The sequence below is a fragment of the Hibiscus syriacus genome, unplaced genomic scaffold (assembly GCF_006381635.1).
Source record: "Hibiscus syriacus cultivar Baekdansim isolate YM2019G1 unplaced genomic scaffold, ASM638163v2 tig00116964_pilon, whole genome shotgun sequence".
NCBI classification, from domain to species: Eukaryota; Viridiplantae; Streptophyta; class Magnoliopsida; order Malvales; family Malvaceae; genus Hibiscus; species Hibiscus syriacus.
Genome location: NW_024063489.1, coordinates 3,028,371 through 3,052,494, shown reverse-complemented (window position 1 = coordinate 3,052,494; position 24,124 = coordinate 3,028,371). Strand labels below are relative to the sequence as shown.

Below are 24,124 nucleotides of genomic sequence, written 5' to 3'. Positions count from 1 at the left end.
TTCCTTTATATATATATATATCCATATCATGTCACTTATCATTTAAACAGCAACCAGTAACTTCAATCCATTTTCATCAATCAACAACCTAAATCCATCTCTAACCAAATTCGTTTTCCATCATCATTTAACCAAAACACGACCTTAAATCTTCTTTAAATAGGATTCAACATACCCTTTTAAAGAATCTATTCACATAACCTTACACACTTTTCTTACTTCTATATCAAAATTATCATCTGTACTTCCATATTTATCGTATTTGATCATTTAAATCAATCCCTTTCATTTCTTTTCCTTATTCCTTATACATAAATCATATATTTCCTTTCATGTTCACATACTCTTGTCTTATCACTTATACTCATCTTTATGTACCAATCTTCATTGCATCCTCATTACTCTGATAACCCATTTATTATACATAACTTCATTCTTTATCATTTCTTATACTTGTATTTTTCTTCCTGAAGGTTCCATGCAAATACTTATCTTTGTTTCTACACATCATAGCTATCTGCTCAGAATATACAACTATATTCAAATTCACATCATAATCAATTAACTCAACTTATCAATTTCACCTCTATTCTCAATCCTCAGCTTTACTCAAATATACAAATTCTTACTTCCTTTTCCTTTACTATACCACATTACTATGATCCAAATATGCAACTATATCCAGATCCATTTCAGATTTGGTTATCAATTCTGACAATATCTTATAATTTATATTCCAGTACATTTTTATCACATACCTGGTTAGCCAATGCTAACTCTTTCCATCTTAACTGCAAACCCTTCATAAACATACTCTGTTTATGCTCAATACTATCACTTCGTCAAACTCATAAGCTCCGACTTAATACATCTTATACACTTGTCACTGATGCACTTATCCTTGAGTTCTTCTATGAGTACTCACCACGTCATTAGATCTTTTTAACATTCTTATGGTGACACTTGTTCACCATATTCTATCTTATCCACATACTAACAAAACTAATCCATATCGCTTTTCCGATTCAAAATAATAAAGATCTTCTTCACTATTCTAATATGATTTCAACTTTATGAAATCAACCTTTAATCTATAAGACACTTTCTGAGGTTTCTGCTCTTCATCCTGCCTGGCCAGGGCAAGTGATTGCTATCACCATCAGATTTGTCAGTATCGATTCACTTCGACAATTTCTATAATCAATTTCTACTATTATACAAATCTTGTTCTATTGGCAAGACAACATACTCCTTACCCTATCATATCAGAAATTTTCACTCTGTGTTGGCATGTACACATTTTATGACACTTTGGACTTTAGTTTATGCCGAGAATCGGCTAAACCGTCCGTAGCTCTGATACCATTAAATGTGGCCAGGGCAAGTGAATTGCTATCACCATCAGATTTGTCAGTATCGATCACTTCGACAATTTCTATAATCAATTTTCTACTATATATACAAATCTTGTTCTATTGGCAAGACAACATACTCCTTACCCTATCATATCAGAAATTTTCACTCTGTGTTGGCATGTACACATTTTATGACACTTTGGACTTTAGTTTATGCCGAGAATCGGCTAAACCGTCCGTAGCTCTGATACCATTAAATGTAACACCCCCAACCCGTACCAGACCTGGATTCGAGTCCGAGGTGTCACATTGACTTTTTCAAAACATTTACTTGTATAAAATAGTGAGTAATTTAAAACTTTTATACATGTAGCTTATTCAAAAGATTCCAGAACTATTCAGAGCTTAAATGTTTTTGCAAAACCGTCAGTGCATATACAATTCAGACATTTATTTACATGCCAACCATTTTCAATGTACATAATACATCTAATTCAAAACATATTTTCTGATCTGATCTTCGGTAAGAAGTAACTGACCTGTCTTGCTCCACATTGCTCTCTATATTCTTCTCGAACCTACGTATGAAACAATCACACGCTAAGTCGATGACTTAGTGAGGCAAATAAAACATATAATAGAAATCATAAAACATTCCATATAACAAAACACATGAACATTTAATACTACTTATCATACAAAATCATATAACAATTTCATACAAAATCACACACCTTTTTATATAACAAATACACTCATGTACATATATCATCATCTATTTTCTTAGCATTATTATATATTTATTATCATTATCTCTATCATTATCATCAAATTATTTATCATATGATCTTGTACTTATCATTTTGTATATATCACTCATATATCATTCACCAAACGCATATACATTATATATATTGATTTATGTTATCTCTTTGATTAGCCCATGGTACACTTGTGAGAACTATCGATATGTGAGTCTATAGAGGTTGTGCAATGCTGTCACCACAGCTCGTATCATTGCACCGAAGTGCACGTAGAATTACACCGTAGTGCCATATATAATGTCCATAAGGACCACATATCATTCCTTAAGAATTATATACATATAAGGATCAAGTATGTGTCTTACAAGACTTCACACATGTTCCACAGAATATATATATATCCCGAAGGACCGCATAGAATTGCACCGTAGTGCCATATAATAATGTCCATAAGGACCACATATCATTCCTTAATAATTATATACACATACTAAGGATCAAGTATGTGTCTTACAAGACTTCTTACATGTTCCACAGAATATATGTATATCTCGAAGACCGCGCGTAGAATTGCACGTAGTGCCATATAATAATGTCCATAAGGACCACATATCATTCCTTAAGAATCATATACATATACTAAGGACCAAGTATGTGCCTCAAAGACCTCATAAATGTTCCAAAGAATATACATATGTCCCGAAGGACCGCGTAGACCCTCGACTCTTGGCATGCCAACTATACCCCTAGCTCTCATGACACATAACATAGGCATTATCATTTATTTCATTTCAAATATTCACATAAACATGTAATTCACTTTCACATATCACGTATCACATAGCTTCTTTTCATATTATCACATAGTCACATAGTTCACTTACACGTAGATCATTTCCATATAATTCACCTGTCACATATCTCATGTTCTTGTATTCATATAACATATAATCACATAGATTACTTTCACATCACATAATTCATAGTTATGATTTCATATATTACCTAATTACAAAGCTAATTCACATATACATGTTTTCATATAATTTCTATCATTTCTCACCCAATCACATTTATTCATGTAAACATACTTATCATATCTTGTTCACATATGATCATATACTTCATATAACATATAGAAACACCTAGAACACTTTCACATAGCTTATATCGTATTTCTAAATATATATCATTTAATAGTATTTTTATTTAGGTAATAATTTAATCTATTTACTTAATTCAATTTCATAATTTCATTATAATCTTTTCATATAGCTCCATAGATATTTAGCATATACTTATCTTGTATATTCGTATCGTCCCTTTATATTCAAGTTTCCTAATTGATATATTATTCCCATTTCATTCTATAATTCAATCTTATTTAGTTCCCTTAACTCTCATTAAATCAAAAAGCTCTATTACACTAATTCCCATAATGGATCATACCATATGTACTTGTCCAACTCATGTTTACCTAGTTCATATCACTTCTCATGAACTCACTCTCATAATCTTTTCCTATTCTTACATATTTTATCTCATAACCATGTATTCACATAGCCTTATATTTCATTATCATATACTTATATTTGTTCTCCTATGACTCTTTATAAACATCTATTTTCATTTCCCTACATCTCTTGACTTATCTTCTATATTCATATAATTTCATAACTTATTTTATATTCTCTCATTAACACTTAACCGAATTTTTACATAAATCACATAGCACATACAAAACAAAACATATCAATTCATATAATCAAACATACATACACTTCATATCGTTAACATACTTATAATCAAGACTTAATGAGCTATTACTATAAGAATAGGCTTATCACAAGTCCAATTTCCATAATCTTATACAATAAGATGCACTCACCTGGGCCTCGTTGTTTGAATCAATCAATCCTTAGTTTGTTCCGGAACAAGCTTTCATTCTATATCTACATAATAATACATTAATACTTATCAGTATACTGATTGATATATTCGAAACTATCACTCCTTAAACAATTTCTGGGATTTATCATCGATGCATCGGTGCACAATGAATGTGCATCGATGCACATTGCCCAGAACTGACATTTTAGCACGTAAATCATCAACTCTTCCCTTAATTCTTCTATTTTAAGCCCCTCTTATGACATTAAACTCAACTACCATTACTTGAACCAACTTATATCCATGTAAATCATCTTTAACCTCAAAATCCTATCTTCCTTATGAGATTCAAGAATCATACCAAATTTTCTATATGTTCTAAATCCAATTCTATCACTCCAAGTCTCTTAATTTAACCATTGACAAGTCAAATTTAACTTCCAATTTAAGAAATGAACTCTACTTCAAGATTTCACTTTTCTACTTCCTTTCTTTAATTCTTCATATACTCCTCATCTTATGGTTTTAAGATAATCTAAGCTTTTCTTAAGCTTAGTTATTATCTAAGGATCAATAAGCAACCTTAAATTCATCAAGAATTTGATCCACAAGAAAACTCACCTTTAGCTTGGCTCTCCCACGTATGAAGAAGAAGAAAGGAGAAGAGAACTCTGGATGTTTCTCATTTCCCACGTTTATATCACCTTTAAAAGAAAGATAAAAAAATATTTCTGGTCAAATGACCATTTAACCCTTGACTTCTTTTAATAATTACTAAATAACCTTCATCATATATATTCAATAATCATTGAATTATTTCATTCTTATACTTTAGTCACCAAATTCTGAAACTTTACAATTTGGTCACTAACCCGGTATTGCGGATGTTACAAATAGGGGATTAATAGTGGTTTCTGACACTCTTAGCAAAGAAGTGTCAATTAAAGGATGAGTATTAAATTGTAAGATCTTTAAAGTTTGAGGGACAAAGTGGGAATTTTACTAAAGTAAAGAGAGAGAAAATTCAAATTTTAGAGGATTTATGTCAATTATAGAATGATATTTAATATTTTACTAATTTTGGAGTGACCGAGATTCAAAAAGGATTCAATTGAAGAGATTACAAAAGTTCAAGGATTAATTTTGTTTTTTACAAAATTACAAAAATTTAATTGAAAGAACTTATTTCGTTTCTAACTTTTAGGTATGCATTAAATTACAATTATATGAAATGACGAAGGAAACCAAAAATAAAATGACTAAAGTGCAATTTGCAACATGTTGATGGTAAAAATGTTCATCTTCTTTAGTTCTTCACGCATCAAACAAAACAACATAAAAAATTGGTTTTTCAAATGTTTAATATTTTGAAGGAGAAATTCAAAGTATTTGAGTAAGAATTGGAAGAAAGTTATTCAAGGTAAAAATATTTTATACAGTTACAAGAACATAACTCTTCTAATCAAATTTGTAAAATGTTTATTAACGATAAAATCACCTAATAACCCACCAAGTGACTTCAGTGGTTTTAAAAATTTATTTTAGTAGTGTAGTCCACTTGTACAAGATAATGCACTAACTTGTGCTTTAAATTTATATCAGAAGTTATAAAACTATAAAAATGATTAATGAATGAAAGATACGAAGAAAGATCATTAAGGTATATCTTCTAATTACATGAAATTAATATTGAACTTGTATGAAAGTATATCTTAAGCTATAATTATGAATTTATATGGTAAATGACATCATATGATGGATATGCTCATACTTCAAGTATGATCACAATGTTTAGATAATTTTATAATGCTCATATAATATAAGTGCTTAATGGAATGTTATGATATGAAATTGAACGACAATGTTAAAGAATAATTGTATGACCATGGAGATACGTGAAACTAGTTTGGTGTAGTTTGCATGTCATAGACTGCTCTCCCACTGTTATTGCCCTTTATGTGTCCAAATGTTATTATAATTTATGCGTTCAATGTTTACACTTGAATGTGCTCAATAATTGCATCAATGGTGTCCAGTGTTGTCATGCATTTTATATATCTAATAAACTTGAATATCATAGTTTGAATATAATTGGATGGTCGAATATCGAAGAAGTAAAGTTTGATGGCATTCAAGCTATATAGATCCCAAAAAAAATATTTCATGCTGGGGAAGGCCCAAAGGCAGACAGACTCTTGATTACAGGCGTGTCCTTTATTCCAATGACATTCAATATTTTTTTTATTTAATATTATAAATTATATTTAAAAGATAATATGTGTAAATTATAAAATAATGTTATAGAAATATTAATAGTGCTTAAAAATATTATATAAATATTTCAAAATAAAATTATTTATAAAAAAGCAAGAAGAATAAACATCTTAAGTCATTTTATCGGATTGTTGTAGCACTCTAAACTCAGTAATCCATGTTGAAAAATATACAGAGGCAAGACGAGATGTTAACATTGACATAAACAATTTAAATAAATAATTAAAGAGTGGTAATAAATAATCATGTTGTGGTACACTACCGTCTTGTAAATGAATTTGTGTCGATAGGGGTAATCGTTACAATATTTTCAATTTAACAAATTATTTTATAATTTTTATTTTGTTAATATTGGAATAATTCGGTTTAAACGTTTTCAAAAGTAATAAGAACCCAAAAACAAGTACTCAAATTTGTTTTATTTTCAAACCAAGCATGAGAAAATCCCGGAAACCAGACAGTCAACTTCATCCTCTGAGTCAACGCAACCGCCGACTGTCTCTTCTGATTACGCTCCCTACCCGAAATTAGAACCGAACGACGTCGCTCCTCCACCGGAAAATTGGACCAGCGTTTCCATGGGTTCCCAATCGGATCCCAGTCCACACCCGGCACCGATCTCTACCAGCGCTGCCACCAACATGCCTGCCGAGTCGAATCCTTACGTTTCTCCGGCACCAGTTCAATCATCTTCCGTCAAGAGTAACCCACTTGCCACAGTTTTATATAAAATTGGAATTTTGAAAATCGTTTGAATTCTATTTAAATTGAAACGCTTTTTCTTTTCTTCGAGCAGATGAGATGGAATCAGTGAAAGACGTGTTGGGGAAATGGGGAAAGAAAGCAGCGGACGATACTAAGAAGGCGAAAGAGATAGCTGAGAACATGTGGCAACACTGTAATTATTTCTATCTTTTTATCATTACCCTTTCTCCGTTGCTATTTCTTTACTATTTTTCTTTCATATTGTCAACTGAATGAACAGTATGAAGTACAATAATTGGCTTAAGTTAGTTGTTTTTAACTGGGCCGAGTTTTGCTGACGCTGCTGTAGGAAAAATTGCTCAGACTACCAAAGTTATGGCGGATGGTGGTTATGAGAATATCTTCCGGACAACATTTGAGACTGTTCCCGAGGAAAACCTTCTGAAGACATATGCCTGCTACTTGTCCACCTCGGTTGGTCCTGTTGTTGGTGTTTTATATCTGTCAACCGAAAAGCTTGCTTTTTGTATCGACAATTAGGGGTGTGCAAACCCGAACATCCTCTCATCGATTTCTCAGTCTGTGTTTCGATCTGGATGTTTAGGGTATTCGATTTTCGAGTACTCAAATTTTACGGGTATCCGTATGTCGGGTAACCGGATACCTGTATGTTGGGTACCCGGATACCCGATTTTTTTTAAATGTTTTAAAAAATAATTATTTAATTTAATATATGATATTATGTTAGATAAAAAAAATCTCATATATTAAAATATTCTAAAATAATAGTTGTTTACTTTAATTTTAGAGACTCTTTTTTATATATAAAATAATATTATATTATTATATATACCCGGATACCCGGTGTTACTTTAAAATATTCTAAAAAAAAGTTGTTTACTTTAATTTAATATATAATATTATTAATAATTAAATATATAATAATAGTATATCATAAATCCAAATTTCAAATTCAAAGTTTTTAAAATACAAATTAAATAATATTTTAACATCCTACCTTTCTAATTTTAGGAGCCTTTTGGACGTGATCATTGTTAGCCCAATAAGCACAAATGTAATATTCATAAGTCTGAGAATGAATATTTCAAGAAACAACAGTGCAGAAAAGCCTGAAAAAACAACAAGCTAACCGGGTACTCGGAAAAATCAATTTTTGTGATCCGAGCCCGATCTGGAAAGTATCGACCCCGACCCGACCGGGTATTTTTTTAAAAAAAATTACTCGATTTTTTTATCCGGGTCGGCGGGTCGGGTCAACCGGGTCGAATAATTTTGCACACCCTTAGCGACAATCCTCTGGCTTATCTAGTTGGTGACCACACTTAATATAGCTATCATAAGGTAAACAGGCTCGTATCCGTTCTGGTTCAAATTTTCGCTTATTTAACTATGGGCTAGGTCGAGTTGAGTGTATGTAGTATTATTTCATTCTTTTCTTGGTTTACATGTTTCAAAAAATATTGTAATGCTCGAAAATAGAAGATTGGGTGTGAATTAGTGAATCACTTGAAGTTGACAATCCGGGATGCTTTGTTATCTGAAAACTCTTCTTAAATTACCTAGATTCTTTTTGCATATGCATTATACTTTACTCATCCCACTTATTTGCAACATCTTGTGGTCATCTTGTTTCATAAGAACTTCACCTTGTTTGCTCGACTTACCCTTGTGGCGCAAATTTTTAGTCGATACTTTCATATTTTTAAGGTTTTGTTTAATTCAAGTATAGAATTATTGATGAAGACTAGTGGCAGTGGAGTAGAGACCTTAATTGGCATTTTGAAGGTAGAATACCGTATATGAGTCGATGAATCAGGGTGGGACATTTGTCAATAGATCATGACATCCTCATTTTTTACTAATTTTAATTGCTCACATGATTCAATGCTATTCAAACCCAAGTTGTTTTGCCAAATTAGTTCATATTCCCCCATATTAGGAGGAAAATCTAAACCCTTTTTTTCTTTGTTTAAACTGTTATACTGTTTAGTATGTGATTTTGTTTCCTGTCCACACGTTCATGTAGGTGGTTATTCCATTACATCAGCTGAGGGCAGTGAATCCATCGGCTAGCAAAGCCAACCCTGCCGAGAAATACATACAGGTTATATCAGTTGACAACCATGAATTCTGGTTCATGGGGTTTGTACACTACGACAATGCTGTTAAGAATCTTCAAGGTGCATTGCAGCCCCGTAGCTCTTGACTCGACTTATCGAACTCTACACCATGTCCCAAAAGGTGATTTGCATTAGTAGATTGATGCATAGCTAAAATACATCGAGTCAGAATTGTAATATTTCATATATAGCATGTTCATAGACATGTTCTATATTGAATATATTTTGAGTGTCACTGATATGTTCGAGTGTCCGTAAGATAACAGCTTGTTAAATGGTTTGCTGCCATAAATTTGATTGTTTGTACTATTTTTTTTACAAGTGAAAAGAATTTGATTCTAGCATATGTTTATTGTTATTACATGATTGCTGGCCTTTTTAAAACCTTGGCGTCAAAGGATCCCCATTTCTCGCAACAATTTGTTTGATGAGGTCGAAGGTAGTGTGCTTATTGGCCCAAATGTGCCGAAACCGACAGATCCATTAGTAGGTCCAAAACCTGACCGAGAAGGGGATGTCGTGTCCTGCACTAATGGCCAGGCCAGGCCAGGTCAGGTCAGCTTGTCTGTCTTCATCTTTAACTGGCAACCTGATAGAGGGAAACATACACCTATTTTTATGGCAGATGATATTACTTTGATATCATGGGGCATGCATTCCATATTTTCTCACTTTTTAGCTAATCTCAATGCTAATCGTCCTTCCCCAAAATGAGATGTATTATAACCAAATGCTGCAAACTTTGGTCCTTCGCCATTAATAGTACTGAAACAGTTATATATTCATTCAAAAAGGAAAAAGGAGGATCGTTATTGGATGAAACCAATAACTGAAAAAGATGGGCATTTCATTTATGTATTAATATACATGTAAAGGTGTGGAATGGAAGTGAAGGGTGAACATTGAAGAACAACAACACAAGAGGAGGACATGATATAGAATAGCTGTAATGTCAGTGCAATTAATAAATATTATTCCAGTTTACTTTTGTTTGGAGACAGAGAGCCCACATGTTCCTAAACAGGGACAAGCCAAAAGAGAAAACCCCCCCAAAAATCTCTTTTGAAACTCTTATTTCCGACAGCTTCAACTCTCCATGATGCCATCTGGTCTTTACTTGACTTTCCCCAACATCAAACATGTTCAGTTTCTTCCCCACATATATATTTATATTCTTCTTTCTTCTTCTCTTCTCCCTCACAATGATATACATATCTCAAACTCTTCCTATTTTGTTATTATTTTATAATATATATTTGAAAATAATTATTGTGGGTAAATAATAAAAAGGTGGTGTTAACGTTCCATCCATGGTTGGGTGGTCAGAAGAAGTCTGAAACACTGCAATAAAACTGGCAAAGACTGTGGCTTCTCTGCCATGTTAATAACCACTCCTCACTTGCTCTCTGCTCATTTTCTTTTTAAGTACCAAAAAAGAAGAAAAAAAGAGAGAGGAAAGAATCAAGCATACGAGGTGAAGTCTAGGAAAATTAAGATTATAAATAAAAAATAAATTTAAGTTAATAGAAAGATGAGACAAATGAAAAAAGAAATTATTAATGGAAAATGGGTAATTAGTAATTCGTATAGGTGATAAAATGTTAAATTAAAATAACCAAAAGTAACAACTCCCGTATCATTTAAAACTCATTTGTCAACTTTTTCCTAAATGGTGATTTGGAGGGTCTGGTCAGCTGGAAAACAAAGTGTCTTAAGAGTTTGCAAAATATAGGTCGAAAGAAATTAATTCAGGTGAGAGAAAAGCCATATAATTAATGTAAATTATATTTCACAGAGAAAATATTCCTTCTTTGCATGCTAAACACGTTTTAGTTCAACTTGGTGATACTCTCCATCGATCCTTTGATGATGAATTTATGATCATAAATTACAAAACCCTTATTTTTTTTTCTTTTTCCTTGATCTCCTTGCACTGAACCACTGAAAGTTCAGCTATTTCCAAATTAAAAGTGCAGTTTCGATCATAGAGAATTGGAATTATATGTAAGAGATGAAAAGATCATAGTTTGATATTAATTAATCGAAAATGAGAAATTTAATGAGCTAAAGAAACTCTTAGAATAAAGAGGAGAAGTAGAGTTAGCAACAATGTACTCATCGGAAACTTCAGATCATCATCATCCTACACTGATCACCACTGATAATAGTAACGGAAACTAATTCAAAAACAAAGAAGAAGAAGAATGGCAAGAACCCTAGTTCAATCCCTACCAAATTCCCATTATCGTATGCTTCTTTGATGTTTTTCCCCTTCCCAAGTAACATTATTGAAGCCTTTTTGTTGTTGGAAATTAGGGTTTCTTACCGATAGTGTACTTGTTGTTATGCATCCAGACTTTAAGAACTTGCCTTTTCACTCCAGTTTCTTCACAAAATTGCTCCACTGCAGCTTCATCGTGCTTTTGAATCCTCCACCCGAGCCTCTCAGCTAAACTAAGCATCTTATCTTTTTGTTCCGGCGTAAATTTTGTTCTAAATCTCTTCTTTAATCCCCTAATGCCTCCACCTCCACCGCCACTACTACTAGGATTCGAAAAATCTTCATATTCTCTAATGTAGGCACCGGCAATACCACCTCCGGACGTTTCCGGCAAGGCCAAGGGCCTTTGCAGCGGCGTTTGCGTCACATGGAGATACCCGGCCGGTGGCGGCGCCCTATAATAGGGCGAGAATTGGGGGTGTTGAATCTGTTGATGGTGGTGAGGATAATAAATATTACTGCCTTCACCTTCAGTTTCTTTACGGTGGAAATTCCTGTGACAGTTACAAGCAGCGCATTTTAAGGCGTCAAGGGTCCCCTCATCACCCACCGCTATGAACTCGCCGCATCCATCCACCGCGTGCCCTCCGATACTCACCGCATGGTTCTTGAGACACTCACGGTACCTGATACCGGACCCCACTTTTCTCGACGACGCCCCACCTTCTCCGCCGCCGCTGATGGGTCCTATCTTCAACCCAGCAGCTGACGAGTTACGGAGCGATTCGTATCCTGGTGGAAGTGGAACGTCCACACCCATATCTTCCTCTTGCTCTTCATGTTCCTCAAAATCCATCTCCTTTATATATATATATATCTGTGTGTGTGTAATATTTCACTGGCCACCCAAGAGAAGATCTAACTGAGATTGAGATCCAGCTTAAACAATAAAAGAAGTGAGCTTAAAAAATTAATCAAGGGTTTTGTTTTATGAGAGTGAAAAGGTTTGGTTCTTTCAGAAGAGAGAAGAAGATAAGAGAAGGGAATAGAGTGTGGCCTTGAGTTTGCTGGGCTAAGCCTAACCTGCAAAAAATGTGTCTTACTCGAAACCCTTCATGTGCTTCCATTTTGTTCAAACTAAGCAAGCAAACAAACCCAATTTTCTTTATTATTACTTATTTTATATTGTTTTCGACAGTGAATTTCAAATTTCACCGCTTTGATGTTTTAGTGATCGGAAATTACTGTCTCCTTCCTTTTTCTAATTTTGTTAAGAGATGCGGGGATGGTAAGAATTAAAAACAAAGGAAGAATTCAGAGTTATTGCTTAAAAACAAATAGGGTGTTTGGTTCCAAGGACTAGCTATTTCATTATCGGTGCATTCAAAGTGAAATGATTATTCTGCGGAGTTAGTAGTGGAATCCGACTTCAGTCTGCCCATTAATAACATTTGTTTTACCATCTAACTTTTATGTTAGAGGCGAAGTATATTACTCTTGTATTATATATCATATTAATTTCATCAGATAAAAAAATCATCAATCGGATATTCAGAATCATGTAAGTCACCATCTATGTGATCACGTTCAAGATATAGTTTAGACTTAAACAAGGGAAGCGAAGATTATTGTTTAAAAATCAATAAGATTCAAGGCATTCCTCACTACTGCTTAATACATAATTATAATTACACGATAGACTCCGAAATTCGAATATGGGAGAGATTTGATTCAACATCATCTTGGAGCAGATCAGATCAAAACTTAAAATGTTAATTTAAGATGAATTTTAATTTAAAATGTTATTTTGTTCGACCTAAAATGTTATACAAATTTTTAATATTTTATGTTACAGTCGAAAAATTACATTGCAAGTTAAAGGGTTACAACAAAATGTTACGAAGAATATAATATTTTTTGTTGTTACTGAAAATGTTACTCTATCCAACTTAAAAAATTACGCTCTTGATAATATTTTTTTTATTATAATCAATTTCTTTTGTTTTTAACTTAATATTAACAAATTGTATTTTGAGATTTTTTTCCCGGATTTGGATCGGCTCTAGACTACATTTTACTCTGTGCCAAGCGACGATCACCGCAAATCGAGAACGATCTAAGCCTGCTCATGCATCCATGACACAACCTTGGCTTGTTTGGTCCAAAAACCTATAGCATCGTTACACCGCAAACCCTACAATATTTAATTACACTGAACATAAAAGGAAAGCGTTGTTACTTTGTGAGGAAACACTGAAACGTAGTTTAGATAGACCATAATACATGCAAGTTGTATTTTAAGTTAAATATAGATAGCTGTGATTAAGTATTGCTTATGTAACTTATTATTAATTATAATAATATTATATGTATGGACTGTGATAAATAAATTTTATATTTGAAATCTTAATACGTGGAGAATCAAATGAAGAATCCAACCACGTTTGTTCTCAAACGACGATGTCAAATTCTTACAAATCATCCACTTAAGCGTGTTCTTAGGGATAAAATATAATTGTTGGTTTCTTATAGGCCTTAGGATTACAATAAAACAAAAAATCAAACATAAGAGAAATGCTAATGTTATAACCCCAAAAAATGTTTTGTGATGGATGTAGTATCAAAGCAGAGGAAGAAAATTATTAGAAATTGAGTTATATAATTCTGGAAAGTTAAAATGTAATCTTTCAATTGTATTAACTTGTAACTTTATCATTTTTGAAGAGACTAAATGGAGATTTGATCATTTTTTGAATGTCCAATATGCAATTTTAAATGCATTTACTTAAAATTTTACAATTTTAAAAGGATTTAAATTGTAATTTTTACGTTTCAGAGGGAAAAGGCCACTAAATCACCTAGCTACATCCCTGAAATATGTTTACACGGGCCATATGGCCCATTCTAATGAAAGCTACAATTTAATAGTAAAATTTGAATATTTTTCAAGGTGTAAATGCAAGGTATGTCATGGCCATAGGATACCATCACCCAGTTTATCATTGCGTAAACTACATGTGTAGTACCTAAATTATTACTTTTATTCCATTTTGATACCCAAATTTAATTTTTTTCAAAATCATACATAATGTTTAATTTAAGTTTCATTTTAGTAGTCCGCTGCCAAAAACTTAACGATCATGTTGACGTGTCATCATAAAGTAATGTCACATCATCATTGCAAAATAAAAATAAAAAACACAATGCTAGTAGTTATGTTAAACTTTTAACAACGAGGTGTTAGAATGAAACCTAAATTAAAAGTTAAATATGATTTAAAAAAAAAGGAAAATCTGGGTATCAAACTGGAACAAAAATATAGTTTCAAGTATTAAACTTGCAATTTATCCCTTTTTTATTTTGGGATTTGGCAATCCCGTGACTCTCTAACCGTACCAATGTCACTTTCATGTCAGGTGACAGGAAATTAATCCCCGCCATAGCCATTTTGAATTCCATGCACCCACAAACTTTACAATTATGCAATCCAATCCCTCTCTTAATCTTTCTGTTAATTACCACTTAACCCTGTTTATATTTTCCACTTAATTTACCTCTGTAATTGATTTTTACAGTCAGAAAGGAGTTACACTGGCAATGAGGTCCTGCTCTTCTACCGTACCCAGGTTATTCCGCGGTGGTAATTAATTATTTGCTCCGTTCCGTTTCAGCTTTCAGTGTAATAGGTAAAGAAATGTTGAATCCGTTGTGAGTTGCGGAAGATTCTTTCTAATCATTCGCCTCTTTAGTGAGTGTGGAAGTAAAATAAAATAAAGAAAAAAGAGAGAATGCGACAACACGAGCAAAAAGGGGAGGATGAGAGAGACGGTGAGGCCTATGCATGGTTTCCATTTCCATGCTTTCTCTTTTCTCTTTTCCCTTTTCCAGCTTTTCTTTTAAATGCAAACGACTATAGTATACAATTAAAGCATTTAAGGGTTTAACTTTAAAATGCATCTATGTTATTCAATTATTAATTTAAGTATAAATGCGTTTTTTCTCTAAAATTATAAATTACTTGTTCAATTAAAATACATGTTTAATGTAGCATAATATAATAATATTTTTAATCTTAAAATTGATACTTTATGCTAATTTGGTGTTAATTTAAAATAATTTACTCTTCATATTTAAAAATTCTATAATTTAATCATTTTTTGTGTTACTATCGAGCCGAGTAAGTTCTTCGAATCAAAACAACAGTGAATAATTGTATTCTATCATAAGGTATTAACAAGTTATTGTTAGATTGTTATTATATCGGGAAAGTAATTTAATATTTGGGGAGAAGGAGAAATAATTTAGGAGAAAAATAAAGAGTAAATCGATCAATTTTAAATATGAAAGGATATATTTATTAAATTGCAAAATAGATGATCAGAGGTCTCCTGTTCTTCACGGCATAATAAGCAGCTGCCCAAATTTGGAACACCCCGCTTTGATAACTCAACTAGGCACGGTATTCTCTGTCAGACAGCCCTCCACACGAATGCCTCAACCTTAGGAGGGGCAAGGTTGACCCACACCAATTTCCATGTCTTCTTTGTTACCCCCCACCAAATCACTCGCCGAATTAACACAAAGTCTTGGGTTCGTACATCCCGTTTGGACAGCCCTTCCAAAGCAAGTGATCAACATCTCCAAGGTTGTTTGGAGCTCTATTAGTTGTATCCAAAAATTCATCCCAAATGGGTAGCTCCCACTCAAATAGAACCCTTCTAATCGATATATGCCAATGCCAAGTACCATTACTCTTTTGACCGAATTCTTTAACCTTACCAGTTTTTTTTGTTGCAACAGCATAAATGCGAGGGAACGCTAATCTCAGAGGGGGAACTTCTGTCCAGAAATCATTCCTAAAATCCACTGAACTCTTATCACCCACAACACACCTAAGATTACTTGTTAACACATCATCCGAAGCGGTAATAGGGCGTTTTATATTTTTCCACACCCATGAGAAATTCTTCCACTTGTGAGTACATGGAAGCATTGACAAGGTATCGTAACCAATCTTGACCTGAATTTTTTCACCACAGGTTCAAATGAGGATTTTTTTTGAAAAAAAATCAAAGATTAAATTGAAGTCTTTTTTGTTGATAATCTTAGATATCAATTTGTATAATTTAAATATTAATTAACATATAAAAATCAAAATATTATATTATAAATTGTTAATAATACATCACTTCTTTTTAAACCAATGCCTACTAATAAAAAACTAGATATTATTACATATTTAAATGTGTTCAAACGTATCACCTCCTATATTTTACAATAATAACATTAATGGTCAAACTAGGACTTAGTAAAGAATAATTTAGAAATTATAAATACATTGAAACATAATTGTAATAACAAATAAATTCATTCAAGAAAAATAGCTGGGCCTTGTTAGCCATAAGTGGACCCTTGGCTTAGTTAACCGTATATTTTCATCCATTATTATACCTGGCCCAAGGCCCAAAAACATTCGGTTGAATATATGCTCTTGAATTTTTAATTCAAATTTTATAGAGAAAAAAAGCATTAATTCTTTTAATCTTTTGTTTAATCTTCTAAAGTTAAATATAAAATGTAAGAACCAGAAGTCCTTATAATTTCGCTTTGAAGTAGCAAGTAGTATTATTTGAGGATTTATAAAAAAAACAGCAAGTAGTAAGTTCTATTTCCATGAAAAATAAAACAGTAGAGTATTAGTTAATTATATTTTGACATTAGGGTAGGGTTTTAATACATGAACCATTTTATAACCTACTAAAATAGTTGCCCTGCACAATTAGGGTTTTGCCATGGCCATGTTAGGGTGGGGGACAATTTAGAATTTATTATTCGAATAGGCTCTCATATCCTACTAATAGTTTGATGTAGGGATGAATTGAGGGAGGATGGATGAGGTTATTGTCCTCATAAAAATTTTAAATTCTTATATATTTTAGATATATTTTTTTTCATATTTTTATTAAAAATATATTTTCGTCGCTTAAAATTTTATAAGTATGCATTCTATTAAATTTTTTTATAAATTCACTCCTTAACATAAAATTATGTGTTTATCCCTAAAAATATATTGGACGACAATAAAACATATTGGTTATTGGTCAGTTGTATACATAAAAAGGTACATTATTTTCCTTTTTTTTTTTTAAAAAGGTACATAATTTTTTTTTCGTTAATAGTGGACATGAATTAAAAGCTAAGCACATTATTTTTAAAAAAATATATACATAATTCAATAAATAATATTATTACTAAAATTAATTTTAATAATTGATCTCAAAATAAAATGTCTAATTCTATCCCTATATATAAAAATAGTGGGTGCCAATATATATATTCATACCGTACGGAAAATGAATGAACATGAAAGGTGGACTTATCATTCTAACGGCTCACAATAGTCACAAATAAGAGCATTAATGATTATATATGAGTTAAGATTTATTTATATAATATATAATTTATGAGTTGTACATGTATTTTAAATTATATATGAGTTAAGATTTATTTTTTTAAGACAAAGAAAGAGGATTAATCGGATTAGCATATATTATTATAACAGAGTCGATGCGTTACGTTCACCTTTGTTGTTTACTATTTACTAATACGTGTGTAGCATTGGCAACAACTTGGAGATTATGATAATGCGACCAATGAATTTAGAAGCCGCAGAATATTTATATTTAAATATAATTGTAATTATGATTTTCTCTCAATGGTAAGTCGTTTATCTTCTTTTTTTATCTTTATTGATCGACGGTAACACTAACTTTAATATTGATTGCCGACCGTCGGTATTCTTTATTATCATTTTATTTTATTTTTTTAATTTTCAATAAGTTTGCCTGCATGACATGTTTTTCTTTGTCTTTATAGAACATTTTCTTTTGCCTTTTAGAACGTTTTTTGGTTGTTTGGTCGTTGTTTTCATTTATCATGTTATAAGGGTTGATTAGACATCGTCACGACTGTTTAAGATGGCGTTTATCTGTTATAATGTTGATATTCCATGCTTTGGACCCGTAGATTGGATTTGAATACATGTTATGCGTTCTTGGATAGCTTTTTGTCACTCGAGTCTGATTTATGATTTTTTGGTGGTCTTTCAGTGATTTGATCCCTTTTGTGATTCGTTTGCCGATGCGATCAGATCTGTTTGTATTTATCTTTATTCGAGTTTTCTTGGTTAGATTTTAATATTTCATTGTATGGTCCTTATGTGATCTTAAGTTGCTAGTTTTGTTTCAATTATTATAAGAAATTGTCCTACTCATGTGTTTAATTTACGATTATAATTTTAAAATTTTATTGTAATTTAGGATATTTCCTATTTTAAATAAAATTAATGATTTCTTTAAAAAAAATTAGAAGCCACCATCTCAACAACTGTAAACGCGTTTACCCAACTCAATTAATTCTAATCAATTCCTTTTCTCATTTAACGTGTATATATATTGAATCCAATAACAATAAATTATCCAAAATAAATTTATTATTAAAATTCTATAATAAAATATTATTATCTGATTAAATAATAATATATAAAATTATATATATAAACACATCAAATATCAACTTTATATATAAACTCTAAATTTGTCTCAAAATATTACATTTAAATAAAATCTACATATTTTCCGAAATTATTCCAATATGGAGTATGAGAGATTTCGGTATTGGAAGAACTAGCTAGCTGGGATTCGACCTGAACAAGATCTGTTGAGCAATTGTTTATTATTATTATTATTATTATTATTATTATTATTATTATTATTATTTTCTGTTTGTGGAGCTAGGTTTAGCTGTTATATGTATCGTAATCATGGTGAAAATTAACTGTCAAACATTCTATTTGGTTTTGAATTATGCCATTTTTCACTTACTAATACATTTCTCTGATTATAATCTAAGCATGCGCCATATGGAAAATGTTATCCAAGATTTTACTTCTTCCAAAATCACACTGATATTATATCTGTTTGGAAGGATCGAAAATAAAACAAAACCAAATCATAAACAATCTCTGTAGTTCCATTTTCCAGATAAAACATTCTACGTTTTGCATGTGTGTATTAACTTGAAACCTCATCCAAATGTTTGTATCTTTGTACCTTGTTTCTGAATACCTGCCTTGTAATGTACACACCTTTTGATACCTCTTCTGCCTTTCTTGTCCTAAGCTTCTCATCTAAACGACCGTTGCTTATAATCCTCCTCCGTGTCGTGCATGGCGGCCGTTTCTCCGGAAACTTTTGTCTGCTGGCGAATTGCTTCTTTAAGTTTTTGTTCCTCTGGGAGTCTTTGAAGTCATCATTGTTGTAATCACCCTTTCTCTTGTTCTTACCATCGTCTTCGTTGTTTACTTTACACGATGGTGAAGACGTTGAGGAGTTCTGAGACTTGGAATCCACATTTTGACTCAAACACCAATTGCAAACTTCATAAGACTCCGCTTTTGGATAAAGATTGCTGCAATATCTGCTAGAACAGAAACCCAGAATGAAAGAAAGAAAAGACCTTGACTTGGGGGGATATAAAATGACCTGTGTTGAGATCTGAAAAGGCAAACTTTGCATTGTAAGAGCTCATGAGTTAGCCCAGAATCGCCACACATGCCAAACTGGATGAGCCTTGATTGCCATGATAATATAATTGCTCCATTTTTCCCCTTGTTTGCTGTCATATTTTTTTGCATGTCATATGAGGGAGAGAGATCAAAGCATGTATTTTATTCAGGGTTGTAAGAGAAAGACAGACATCCACACAGGCAAAAAAACAAAACAAAACCAATGTTTCGATGGGGTTTTATATGCAATAATTCATTAACCAATAATTCATTAACGAACAGTGGGTATCACATTCGATGTCGCGTGTTCGAAAAGTAACATAATTGGAATCTAATTAATTAGAATTAATAATATTAATTTGGGGAGTCCCCAGAAAAGAATGCGTGATTGAGGTTTGGGGTCCTTGTCTTAGATAAAAGTTGTTGATAGCAACATTCCGTGTCTACCAAGAAGAAAGTCATTTATACGAAATAAATAAATAAAAATATGAGCCTTTCATATATGTATATGTTGTAGATGCGACAAGCCTGCCAACTTCACGAGTGAGAGTGACTGAATTCTCCCTACCACATGAAGAAAAGAATCACAGAAGAAAAAAAGAAACGGTTGCAAATTGTGGTTTTTAGGCAAAGAATCAATGGTATTTGGACACAGCTAATTTCGATTGATTTATATTAGTACTCCCAATTTCAGGACTTAAAGTGGAAATTGGGGACCATTTAAAGTATTTAAATTACACATTTGAGATGGCTTATTCACTGGAAAATATTAATGGGTATTGGAGATGGTTAAATGCCTCTTAAGTTTAATGTTAAATCAGGTCCTAATTCAAATACTCTTACATATTTGGTTATAAGATAGCAGTTAGCGTGGGTATTCGTCACGTCTGCTACTGCATGTGATTACAGGGCTCAGGAATTTTATGTTAAGACCAAATCAATTTGCCCCTCTTCTTCATGGTTTTGGAAACCTCACTGACTCAAATCCACAAAACTAATTTGCAAAAATGATGGGGTATTCAAATATATTTAATGCTTTTACTACATGACACTACTAGAATATGTTGCATGATCTCTCCAAAATGATGGGGTGAAAGTGAACAAAGGGTATACTTCATACTTCATAGGGCGATTTTTACAATTAAGCCATAATAGTAATACACAAGACAATCCTTTTAGACTTGACAAACATTTGATTGTTTATAGCAGAAAGTAAGAAGCCCGCCATCTCAAACACCGCTCCGCTAATAAATTTTTATTATAACCAATTTCCGATAAAGATGGCCGTCCTACAAAGTACACAGTTTTTTTCCCCTTTAAATTATATGCACACACCATAACACAAAACAAGCAAACATGGCCCTCCGCCACTTACATTTTCGATTAAATAATATAATGACCCTCCAGAATTCAAGAAAGTTATCCCCCCCAACACCACACACACACACACACATATATATATATTAAAGGATACACCACCTCTGCCGCTGTATGATCATTTCTAACATGCGATGGCTTGAGAGAACAAGTGCAAATCGATTCTCAATTCTCTTTGGTGGAATTAGACATGGGGCACACAGCCGAATGAAAATCATCCTAATTCAGCAAATACGATTCTTTCCAGACTTTTAAAAAAAACATTAGTTCTCAACAACAGCTACACTAATATGACACAAACCATCATCATTTTGACACTATCTACATGTACATACAAACTCAAATTGTTTTGTTCGTCGGGAATGCAAAAATGACAGGAAGAACCATCTGCATTATTAAAAGTGATTTTGATGGCTTACAATTTGATTAAAGGGGGGCTCCTTGAACTTTTATTCGACCATGTTGTAAACTTTGCTTATTGCAAATCCCCAAAAGCTAGATCTACCTCTTTTTCTCCTTTATGATTTTGCACACTGCTGTCTGCATTATGAAAACCGATGCGACCAAAGAAAAAAAAGAGGGTGATCATTGATGTAATCCATATAAGTCCTCAATTCAGTCTTCTGAAGACTCACTTTTCAAAATTTCCACAGATTCGCCCAGCACAGAGTATTTGTTTATTCAGGGATAAAACTCAAGCTAAATACAACGGCCATGTGTAATAGTAAAAAAAACTGCAAGATAGAAGAAAACAGGAAATATGACAAGGAAATGGGTAACTTTAACAAGATATCCACTTCGACGCCAGTAAATCTTGTGTCTCAATTAGTGTAGAAATCAGAGTAATTCTCTGTAATTTCTTATTCTTTTCAATAGGACAGATTACATATTTATATACAAATTGTCGTAACCGATTTTCGTCCGGGCACAAATTTTAAATACTTGGCGGGAAAAGTGATGTGAATAAATGGTTTTAAAAATAATTTGGGAGTCGCCATCGGCCTTTTGGGTCAGGTAGGTCGAATACCTAAAAATTATCTTTTAACAGAGTTTTTAAGAAAACATCTGTTAAAAGATGAGCTGATCTGCGTTTATAACCAAAAATTCTTTCTTTTTTATAATAAAAAGGGTTAGTGGTCGGTTACGTTTAGGGAAGGATTAGCACCCCTACAATGCCCAAAATTGATACTTTTTAATTATAAATTGTCTCTATTATTAGAAATTTAAAAATTCAAAATATATTTAATTTATTATCCTATTTTCAAAATTATAATTATGAGGAAAAAATAATTTATATATATTTATAAATAAAATGTTTATTTATTTAGAAATATCAGAAAAGGACTTCTAGGTGTCTTAAGACAGCTCTTTTCTTCGATATTAATAAATATTTAAATAAAATTAAATTATAATTTTATATAATATTTAAAATACCAGAATAGGACATCCAGTTGTATTAAGACTGTCCTTTTCCTCGATATTGAAAAATAAATATTAAAATAATTTATGGAAAAAATAAATAATAATAAAAATATTTAAATATATAAACAAGTAAAATTAAAACAGTAAAAATAAAATTAGAACTATATATCTAAAAGCAGTAAAATAAATGAAAATATTTAAAATTAGTGACTAAATTATAATAAAATTAAAATTAAAAACCTAATTCAATATTAATTATTTAAAATTACAGGGATTAAACATGCTATTTTCTTATTTAATAATTTAGTGACTAAAATAAACTTATCTAAAATTCGAATATAAGATTAAAATAAATTAAAAATATAAACTAGGGATTAAAATATTATTTATTAGAGTTAAGGGACTAAATATATTATTTATCCTAAATATTTAAACATACAGGCTAGGACTAAAATGAAATAAAATAAAATTACGAGACGAAATTAAAACGTATAAGAATTGATTTTAGTGACAAAAATAGAAATTTACAAATCTAGGATGACTACGCGAGAGGTTTGACCCGTGCGCGAAATTACAGATATACCCCTGCCCAAAACGACGTCGTTTGGGAGGGGTATATAAGACCAAATGGCTGGCCCATAGGGCCAGCATCCCTCATTTCCTCTCTGCTTCGTCTCTCTCTAACCGAGAGAGTTTATAAAACTCTCTCGCCTCTCTCTAACCGAGAGAGTTTCCGGCAGTCGCCGGACACCGTACTCCGGTGTCGGTCTCCACCGCCGGCCACCACACGCGGTGGCCGGATTTTTCCTAAATACCCCAAATAACCTCCTAAACCCTATTAGGCCGAATCCGGCGTTAGTTTCCCCTAAAAAACTCCCGATCGGAGTAGATCTGAAGAAATACCTTCGGGTATTTCAAATAGTTTGGTCGGCCCGTAGCGTCTTCGATCACCGGTGGCTTCCTTGGTAAGCTTTCCTTTCTTTCTTGGTTTCTGTTTTGGTCTGGTTGTTGGTTGCTGTTCGTATCTCTCTCTTTTTTGTTCTCTCTTCGTCTGTTTTTCTGTTGTTCTCCGTTGCTCTCTGTGGATGTCCTTTCTTTCTTGCAGGTGGGGTGGCTTTTATAGCCACCACCGAGGCTCTCGTTGGACCGGTTCCAGAGATGAAAGGCCCGGTGAGTCACCATAGCTATGGTGGTGACTCACCATAGGGCTCAACGTGGGTAGCTTCGTGACGTTTTGGAGTGTCGGCAGCAGCTGTTGGACCACCTGGACTTATCGGAGGCGGCTGGAAACATCTAGAAACGGCTGGCTGCTAGGGTTAAAAACCCTAGGGTTTTCCATCTGGAACCCTTTTGGGCCGTTGGATCTTGCCAGATCCAACGGCTGATGATGTTGACGGCGGCTGGGGGCT

At 32.6% G+C, this 24,124-nt stretch overlaps 3 protein-coding genes and 1 long non-coding RNA gene across 6 annotated transcripts; 2 read left to right on the top strand and 2 right to left on the bottom strand.

The window, feature by feature from the left end:
• The first annotated feature begins 6,717 nt into the window (after positions 1-6,717).
• LOC120190892 (GEM-like protein 1) lies at positions 6,718-7,299 on the top strand. The gene is made up of 2 exons (XM_039193928.1): positions 6,718-6,985; positions 7,080-7,299. Exons 1-2 carry the CDS (start codon positions 6,862-6,864, stop codon positions 7,262-7,264), a joined length of 309 nt encoding a protein of 102 aa, XP_039049859.1. The 5' UTR covers positions 6,718-6,861; the 3' UTR covers positions 7,265-7,299.
• Positions 7,300-8,252: 953 nt separating this feature from the next.
• Positions 8,253-9,226, top strand: LOC120190893. The gene is made up of 2 exons (XR_005522652.1): positions 8,253-8,350; positions 9,036-9,226. It is a non-coding gene; the product is annotated as an uncharacterized LOC120190893 (long non-coding RNA).
• Positions 9,227-11,230: 2,004 nt separating this feature from the next.
• On the bottom strand, positions 11,231-12,464 carry LOC120190833 (zinc-finger homeodomain protein 2-like). Its single transcript, XM_039193867.1, has one exon. It carries the CDS (start codon positions 12,204-12,206, stop codon positions 11,442-11,444), a length of 765 nt encoding a protein of 254 aa, XP_039049798.1. The 5' UTR covers positions 12,207-12,464; the 3' UTR covers positions 11,231-11,441.
• A 6,832-nt stretch (positions 12,465-19,296) lies between these two features.
• On the bottom strand, positions 19,297-20,108 carry LOC120190984. 3 transcript variants are annotated; one of them, XM_039193991.1, is made up of 2 exons: positions 19,868-20,108; positions 19,297-19,831 (listed from the first exon to the last, which is right to left on the bottom strand). In XM_039193991.1, the coding sequence occupies exons 1-2, from the start codon at positions 19,924-19,926 to the stop codon at positions 19,423-19,425; spliced, it is 468 nt and encodes a 155-aa protein (XP_039049922.1). In that variant the 5' UTR covers positions 19,927-20,108; the 3' UTR covers positions 19,297-19,422. The 3 variants fall into 3 exon arrangements, with proteins under 3 accessions (XP_039049922.1, XP_039049923.1, XP_039049921.1); XM_039193992.1 differs by having other exon boundaries at positions 19,297-19,828; XM_039193990.1 differs by having other exon boundaries at positions 19,297-19,828; positions 19,894-20,108.
• Between the last annotated feature and the right edge of the window lie 4,016 nt (positions 20,109-24,124).

What these genes read in the sequence shown, in the direction of transcription:
- LOC120190892 (XM_039193928.1), top strand. Translation starts at nt 6,862, where the DNA reads ATGGGTTCCCAATCGGATCCCAGTCCACACCCGGCACCGATCTCTACC. An exon ending in TCAATCATCTTCCGTCAAGA is followed by an intron (nt 6,986 to 7,079) that starts GTAACCCACTTG and finishes TTCTTCGAGCAG; the next exon opens with ATGAGATGGAATCAGTGAAA.
- LOC120190833 (XM_039193867.1), bottom strand. Translation starts at nt 12,206, where the DNA reads ATGGATTTTGAGGAACATGAAGAGCAAGAGGAAGATATGGGTGTGGAC.
- LOC120190984 (XM_039193990.1), bottom strand. Translation starts at nt 20,045, where the DNA reads ATGCAAAAAAATATGACAGCAAACAAGGGGAAAAATGGAGCAATTATA. An exon ending in CTTTTCAGATCTCAACACAG is followed by an intron (nt 19,829 to 19,893) that starts GTCATTTTATAT and finishes CTGTTCTAGCAG; the next exon opens with ATATTGCAGCAATCTTTATC.